This window comes from Saccostrea cucullata, unplaced genomic scaffold (genome assembly GCF_032062105.1).
Source record: "Saccostrea cucullata isolate Sc308-1 unplaced genomic scaffold, CSIRO_AGI_Scuc_v1 ctg12572, whole genome shotgun sequence".
NCBI lineage: Eukaryota > Metazoa > Mollusca > Bivalvia > Ostreida > Ostreidae > Saccostrea > Saccostrea cuccullata.
In genome coordinates this window covers 391-9,240 of record NW_026921426.1, presented here as the reverse complement: position 1 = coordinate 9,240, position 8,850 = coordinate 391, and the positions used below count along the sequence as shown (strand labels likewise).

General features: G+C 36.6%; 2 protein-coding genes across 2 annotated transcripts; both read right to left on the bottom strand.

Moving 5' to 3' along the window:
* Positions 1-1,563: 1,563 nt before the first annotated feature.
* On the bottom strand, positions 1,564-3,953 carry LOC134259925 (uncharacterized). Its single transcript, XM_062742518.1, has one exon. The coding sequence runs from the start codon at positions 3,562-3,564 to the stop codon at positions 2,893-2,895; it is 672 nt and encodes a 223-aa protein (XP_062598502.1). The 5' UTR covers positions 3,565-3,953; the 3' UTR covers positions 1,564-2,892.
* Positions 3,954-6,116: 2,163 nt separating this feature from the next.
* LOC134259923 (uncharacterized) lies at positions 6,117-7,067 on the bottom strand. Its single transcript, XM_062742517.1, has one exon. The coding sequence runs from the start codon at positions 7,065-7,067 to the stop codon at positions 6,123-6,125; it is 945 nt and encodes a 314-aa protein (XP_062598501.1). The 3' UTR covers positions 6,117-6,122.
* Between the last annotated feature and the right edge of the window lie 1,783 nt (positions 7,068-8,850).

Below are 8,850 nucleotides of genomic sequence, written 5' to 3'. Positions count from 1 at the left end.
GAAAAAATCGAGCGTACGTCTGAAAATACTCTTATGTATTTTTTATCATCATGTGTAGATTGAAAAAATGAGCGAAATGATTTGCATTTTGTCCTTTTTCTTTCTAAAGATAACACACAAGCTCATTAGTTAGTGCTGTCACAGGCACAATTTTCCCCCCAATCGTGCTTTGATTTATTTGATAAATTCAGATTTATGTTATAGTTTATACAAACATATATTATGAAGTTGTTGTTGTTCTTTGAGTACATTTAAAAAGCAAATATATAAACAATATATAAACAATTATAACACTGTAAAAACTGCTTATTCATTTTTAATTAATTCTGTGAAAAAAAATCATTGAGACAGGGTTAAATATTGGATTTTTTTAAATTAAATCAATTTCGGAGAATGAAAATCAGGCCCGTAGCTACGGTTTTCAAAGAGTGGCTCGGGTCCTTAAAAAAGCACACACTTATCGATTTAATACAACAGTTATTATTAATAAATCTGATTTACAAGACATTCTAATTTTGTAGAATTTTGCTCTTTGATTAAATCGAATCGTCTTAGCGAATTCTTCATATATGTTATATTGCACTAATTTCTGCGATATTTAATTTTAGCGACATAATTTTTACACATTATTTTAGTGCAACATTTAGGAATTCAACTTGGATATATCAAAGTGTAAAAGGCGTCTAAAATATATCAGAAAAGTATTATTCATCAGAGATTGTTGTCATAATTAAGTCGCCAAACCTTGAAGTAATTGTATTTGACAACATTTTTATATCATAATATCGTGTTCTAATACAACAACACGAGGCGGTTATACGTTTCCGTAGAATATGTTGACATGCAACTTATTTATGTAAACATGCGACATATTTATGTCGCCATGCAACTTATAAGTTGCATGTCAACATATTTATCTTGCATGTCGACATAAATAAGTTGCATGTCGACATAAATAAGTTGCATGTTAACATAACTAAGTTGCATGTTAACATATCTAAGTTGCATGTCAACATATTTATCTTGCATGTTAACATAGATAAGTAGCATTTAGCATGTTGAATATCACATGTGGGCAATATTTGAGATTTATGAAGATTTTTTATAATTTTTATCTGATTGCAATTTTCTTTCATGTCAACATATTTATGTTGCATGTTGACATAGCGATGTTTCATGATATTATATTTATCTTGCATGTCGACATTTTTGATAGAAAAATAACTTGCACACAAGGGGCAGAAATATGCCACCATAGGAACGTTATACGTTTCCGTATAAATATCCTGCATGTCTACATAATATATCGCATGTAAACATAAGTATCTCGCATGTTAACATAAGTATCTTCCATGTTGACATAAATAAGTTGCATGTGTACATAATTAACCCGCATGTTGACATAAATATCTTGCATGTCAACATAATTATCTCGCATGTTAACATAAGTAAATCGCATCTTCTCATAATAATGTTGCATCTTGAATCTACGATGTCAGATACGGGCGTCAGCACGGGATTTTACCCATATTTTATCTCAGAAAAGTGTAACTCAAACAAATGGTAACTTGAAATTAATTTTATTAAAGTGTGGCGATATTATGGGCACGGCTGTTATTTAGTTTCAAATGCAAAACAAACAATATCATATGGGCAATGGGCAGCCAAGACAAGAGCATGCCCCAATCAAATGCACAAACAACATTCAACATCAAAGCAAATCATATATCAAGGTCATTACCAAAGGTCAAAGTTCATATAGTGGTAAGTCAAAGTTCATACAACATCAAAAGTTCAAAGTTCACAACATCAAAGTTCAAAGTTCACCATATATATATATAGAAAGCATTGACCCTGGGAGGTGCAGAGGTCAAAGCTTACAATATAATTACCAAAATGCCGCTTATACGCCAGAGGTGATATTTACGATATATTTATTACGAATTACATGCCGCTTATGTGCCTTCTTTACTTGTCGTTTATATATCAGTCACTGTTTAGGAAACATTGGCCCTGGGAGGAGCAGTGGCCAAGGTTTGCGAAAAGTTCATCTAAGTTGGTCTCCAGGTAGACTTTTTCTTGTAACAGCCGTACCATTTGATATTAAGTGATCCTTTTGTAGGACAGCTGCAATAGAAAGAAAAACACAGCGCAAAAATCTATTCGAATAAGGGTTGGGTGAGGAGGGTATTTTTCTAAATATCTAAATTTGCAAAAATTTATCCTTTAAAATTGCACCAACCTCATTCATATAGTCTGTGAATGAAAAAGGATTAACGGAAGTTGACTCAGGGGGAATAACTCTAATTGATTATAGGGATTATAGGCGGATCTATGGATTTTGTAATATGGGAAATTTACACTTTCTTCGATAAAAGCCTCCAATTCGAATAGAATTGGATGTGATATTATCTCAGAAAAGTGTAACTCAAACAAATGGTAACTTGAAATTAATTTTATTAAAGTGTGGCGATATTATGGGCACGGCTGTTATTTAGTTTCAAATGCAAAACAAACAATATCATATGGGCAATGGGCAGCCAAGACAAGAGCATGCCCCAATCAAATGCACAAACAACATTCAACATCAAAGCAAATCATATATCAAGGTCATTACCAAAGGTCAAAGTTCATATAGTGGTAAGTCAAAGTTCATACAACATCAAAAGTTCAAAGTTCACAACATCAAAGTTCAAAGTTCACCATATATATATATAGAAAGCATTGACCCTGGGAGGTGCAGAGGTCAAAGCTTACAATATAATTACCAAAATGCCGCTTATACGCCACAAGTTCCCTGAGATGAGGATCAGAATGAAACTCATCCAGGGAACTCCGCCACCATGGTGGGGGTAGAGCGGCATATACGAACAGCCGTACCCAGGACCCTTGCTAATTGGGAAAGCAGGATTGACCATGCGCAACGATAGCCTCAAGTCCCCCCTGGAGAGAGTTTAGAAAAATGTTATTCCCCAACGAGGATAAGTGTACCCCATCCTGTAAAAATAAAGCTGGATCAGGTTTAATGTCTGAATGGCGAATTATTGCGCCCCCAGATTGCAAGACAATTGCAGCTATACCAGAATTAACCCGTTTGCGTGCATTTTCCATAGCTTTTAAATCTGCTGAATAGCGCCATTGGAGACGCGGAAGTATAAATGACCATATAATCCTACTGTTTCGAAAGTGATTCCTTAGAAATAAAACCAACTGCTTTGCAACCACCCTTATTTTTCTGATCGATACATTGCCCAAGTCATTCCCCCCACAATGTATAAGGATGAAATTAGGTACAGGGCCCACCTTTCCAAGAGTTCTAATCTTTTGTTTAGTTTTACTTAACTGGAGGCCACTATAACCCTGCCACCACAGTGAGATGTGTTTTCTTTCTAATGTCAAATTTGTACCACCTTTTCTTAATACAGCTTCCAAAAAGGCGTGCTTGATTATTGATGAACCCACCAACCATATTGTCTGTATATCTAAAATTAGATTAAAACTTTGGTATGCGAATGTAGGATTTGTAAGAATCAGATTTCCAACGACCAGATCTCTGAATGTCATGAGTTGAAAATCCTTTTAACGCGAGATCAGTACTCGCGCCGATACGAAAAGAGTGAGATTTGTATCCTGAGATACCAGGCAAATTTAGGTGCTTTACTGCCTTACAAAGTACCCCCGTAAATTGATATCGTGTGAGTGGGGATAAATCGAAGTGTCGAAATAATGGACCTGAACCCTCTGGACGGATGCTGACGTATTTAGTAATGAGCTGATATGGACATGCTACACCACCCTGCTTATCTATTTGAAGTACTGTGCCTTTACCTAACTGGTCCGTTTTCGAATACCGGATAGTCAGTAAGAGAGATTGCGTTTCGTGATTAATGGACAAATTGTCGAATTGAATTGTGTTTTGTTGATCACCTTCTCTTGTATTAACTGTTAATTCGCCAACTCTTGAAAATCCATGAAATGCCAGGGAAAATGCAGCCGAGAAAAGAGCTGTTTCAAAAGTATTGGTACATATTATGGGCAGAACTTGAATAATATTTAGCAAAATTGTTTTCGTTATTGGCAGTCTAGTATCTACTTTATGTCTCAAACGTTTCATGCCCTGCAATAACTTTGTAACCAAGAACTCTGGGGTTGGATCGTGAACACTCTGCAATTTACAATAAAATGAAATGGCAGACAAGTATGACCTCACGGTACCATATGCGAGGCCGGATGATGATGAATGCAAAACGAATTGCACGACTGAGTTTAATGTAGGGGGCCATGGCGTGCAATCAATGAGTCTACATACTTTGTAATAAGCTGCCATTCCAGCCCGATGAGATTTATGTGTGTTTTCAGATACTGAGGCGTCTAAAAGTTTAGCAAACTCAGGCTGGAGATGATGTTGCGGAAAGATAGGGGCACTGGGCAAGGGTGTTCCCTGGCATGTGGAGCTGCTTGTCGGAATCTGGCCCACTGCTTACGAGAAATTGAATCAGCAACTACATTGTCTTTACTTGGTATGTAAACTGCACGAAACAGAATATTATAATTCATAGAAGCAAGGACAAATGGTCTAAGTAGTTTCATGACCCGCTCTGATTTAGAAGTGAGTTTATTTATTATAGCGACTACAGCTTGATTGTCTATATGGAGAATGATCTTTTTATTAGCGAGTTTGTTACCCCATAAATAAACGGCCAAGACCACCGGAACTAACTCTAAAAAGGTCATGTCTTTAAGTAGGTCATTGGACGCCCAGGTCTCTGGCCAAGGGTAAAAACACCATTCCCCTTTGAAATAAGCACCACATCCCAAGTAAGACGAACCGGAACTATCTGTGTAAAAATTAATGTTGTTGTCTCTACGTCCACTCAATATCTAAAAAATACACAGTCCCATTAAATGATTCAAGAAAATTAATCCACATGTACAAGTCCTGTCGCATTGATTGAGTTATCCTTATGTGATAATGTAATTCTGAAACTCCTATTGTAGCATTATAAAGCCGACGCAGAAATGCCCTACCTGGTCTTATGGCTCTTGTAAAGAAATTCAGTTTACCTAAAACAGATTGTAATTGTTGGAGTGTCATCTTGCGTTGAACAACGAGATGGTGTAAAATACCCTGTAGCTCTAAGCATTTTGAATTGGGGATCTTAACTAGCATATGATAAGTATCTATCTCAAAACCTAAAAATGTCATAACCATAGTAGGGCCTTCAGATTTGTCCTCGGCAATAGGAACACCTATATCATCGCAGACGTCTTGAAAATTCGACATAAGATCTTGACAGGAATGGGCATCCCTCCCAGCAAATATAAAATCATCTAGATAATGATCCATTGTTGATGTTTTAGAGCGCTGTATCGTAGCCCACTGCAAAATTGTAGAAAAATCCTCGAAAACCTTACACGAAATGGAGCACCCCATAGGTAAACATTTGTCTATGAAATAATTACCCTGAAATTTAAAACCCAGGAGATCAAAATCGCCGGGAAATATTGGAAGAAGTCGAAATGCGGATTTTATATCTCGCTTACCTATGAAAGCCCCCTTCCCTAATTTAGCAATCATCTGAATCACTGAATCAAAGGATGAATATTGTACAGCAGTTTCACAAGGATCTATGTATGAATTTACACTACTAAACTTCGGGAAAGAGAGGTGCGTTATTAGACGCCAGCCCAAATTATCCCCCTTCGGCACTAGCCCAATTGGAGATAACCTAAGATTAGAAATTGGTATTTTCGTGAAAGGACCCTGTATCCTCCCCATTTCAATTTCTTTATCGATTTTCTCTTTTAGTTCATTAGGATGATCGTCCGCGGATTTCAAGTTATTACATTGAATTGGTAATCTAGGCCCATGATAATGAAGTTTAAACCCTTGAGAGAACCCTTGGATTAGGCGATTTGCTATGATTCTGTTAGGATAGTGGACGAGACATTTTTTAAGGGCGTGTACATTAATAGGCGTTGAACCTAGACGCCATAGATTGCGGGGTGCGGAATCTTGGTCTTGAGTAGGTGGGGCGCTGGGTGTTGCTGCTGGAATACCCCCTATAATTGGTATTTGCATTGGTTGAATACCCCTTATAGTTGGTATTTGCATTGGTGGTTTATGGACGAAAACTTGACTGTCCATAGAATTGACCACTTGAATTTTGTTGGCGAAATATTTGTGCGGACCCAGTGTTTGAGGCTTGTGTAAGGCAATGTATCTGTGGATGGTTACTACCACATCGAATACAACTGTGTTTATACATGCATGGGAATTTGTCACAAGATCCCTTGTAATTGAAATTGAAGCATTTATCATTATTGGTTTTGGGTGCATTTGTTACGTTATAAGCGGGTCCAGAATGCATATACATCAACCATAATTCCGAGTCAATTTCACCCCAAGAAGACACAGGATTTTGCTCTTTGCGCAGCCTAAACTGCGTATCATATTCTTTCCAAGATATAGCCCCCCTGCTAACACCCATTCTTACGGTCTGTATGTACTTAAGTAGGTCAAGAGTCTTGGCGGGATGTGCACTCAAGTACACACTTGCAAATATGAGCATAAGGTCAGTCCATTGCTCAATATTTTCTACCTTTTTTGGGTTGGCATCTTTATAAATTATCTCACCCATACTATTCATAACTAATTTCTTTTCATCAGACCCTGATTTTGGTGTTACCAATGTGGCGAAATCAATATACTGCCCACTAATAATACGTTGTTTGACTGTGCTAGAAACATTCATACCAATCATATGTATTGATGGGACAGGAGCAGGGGTGGTACCAACATCTGTTGGAGTTGAGGTTGTTGCTCCAGAGGTGGTCGGTGCAAAGGATGGCCCTGCACTTGTCGTCAACATGGGTTGCGCTTCCCCCACAACGGAAGTTGATGGAGCCTGGGTCGGTGGTATTGGTACATGTACTGGACATCCTGCCGACGCCGTCGACGAGTACGTCTGGGAATTCACAGACACCGTAGCCTGACTACCACTTGGCTGCTGTGTGGCAGTCGCTGCTGGTTGAGCCATTCTACGCTTCTTAGCTCTCGGTGGCATCGTGTTCAGAAAAGAAAAGAAAATTCTTTATTTATATATATATATATATTATTTTTTATATTTGTAAGAAGAAATTTGAATTAATTATCTCCTCATTCTCACATGCTTTATTATTTCTTTTTATAAAGTTAGCCTAATTTTTTATTTATTTATTTATTTATTATTATTATTATTGTTTTTTATTATTATTATTATTATTATTTTTATTTATTTATTTATTTATTTTTTTTTATCTCCCCTTGGTATGGAAATCTGAAACGTGTCGGATCAATTTATAAAACAAAGAAAATTTAATTAAGCCAAAGCAATATGATATAAATCCTAACGATCAAGATAATTGACTTAATAATCATTATATCTTATCACATACTTACATCATATAATCTATGAAAACTTATATAGATACAACGTGGTCGGCTAATACAAAATGGCCACAACAGACGCTAGAAAAAATTATCATTATAAAATCAAGGATCATCGGGAAATCATGAATAAATACTCCTAAATTGATTGCAGCAAACAACTACCAAATAGATAACAAAAACATCCATATGTATTATACCCATTAACTATTTTTCTAAATATCTAAATTTGCAAAAATTTATCCTTTAAAATTGCACCAACCTCATTCATATAGTCTGTGAATGAAAAAGGATTAACGGAAGTTGACTCAGGGGGAATAACTCTAATTGATTATAGGGATTATAGGCGGATCTATGGATTTTGTAATATGGGAAATTTACACTTTCTTCGATAAAAGCCTCCAATTCGAATAGAATTGGATGTGATATAAATGGGATTCCCTTAAAAGATTTGTAACTTGCATGTCAACATAATTTTCTTGCATGTTGTCATAATTTTCTTGCATGTACGAGGCAGAAATATGCCACCATAGTATACGTTAGGCTAGGGTAGAGTTAGAATGAATTCATCGGCAGTAGTAGAATCTGTGTGTCAGGTGGAAATAGTTCTTATCAAATCGAGGCCCCTGATTCTCTATATTAATAGGAACCTTAATACAAAGAATACTCGGTGACGGGTTACGTTGCCCAGTCACATTTAGTCTTTGGAACGTATAGCAACTGGTAAAACTGATATTTTGATTGTCTTCTAATCGTATATGCAGACTCATTATACTCAGGAAAATAATCTATCGGCTCATCATTTTACTCAGAATTTAGGAAAATCAGATATCCCCTAAAAAGAACCCTGGATAAGATAATTATGTTCTGATAATCACATTACAAAGTTATATCTAAAATATTAATAGGCTTCGGAATTGGGTAGGGGGCACAATGAAGGAATTGGACATTGGGGCATGGTTTATCCCCCTCCCCATTTTCAACAAGCACAGGTTGCAGTATATTCAAAGAAGGGTAAGTAGAAGGGTTTCTGGAAAAATGGAACTGAAAGAAGGTTGATCTTACCCCCAGTCCCTTCCCCCTTTCCATTGAAATAGAATTTTCGCATTTGGACTATATACTATTTTCTTCCCTTTTTTGTTGTTTTTTTATTCAGGTTCAAATATTTTTTCTCTTTCAATAAGCCCCTCTTTCTATTTGCTCCGACACCAAGGATGATATTGTATCGATATTTTTTCTTCAATACAAAGCCATACTCTCTACTGTTACCATATATGGCTTTTACTTCATTTTTGAACATTTGCACTTCAGTAACGTAGGCCTATAGTGTCAGTGTATATTTCATCTTTGGTAGTGCTGGTAGTGCTGGTTTTATCGTGAGGATTACTTCCCTTAGACTGCAGGCTGATCATGTGATGCTG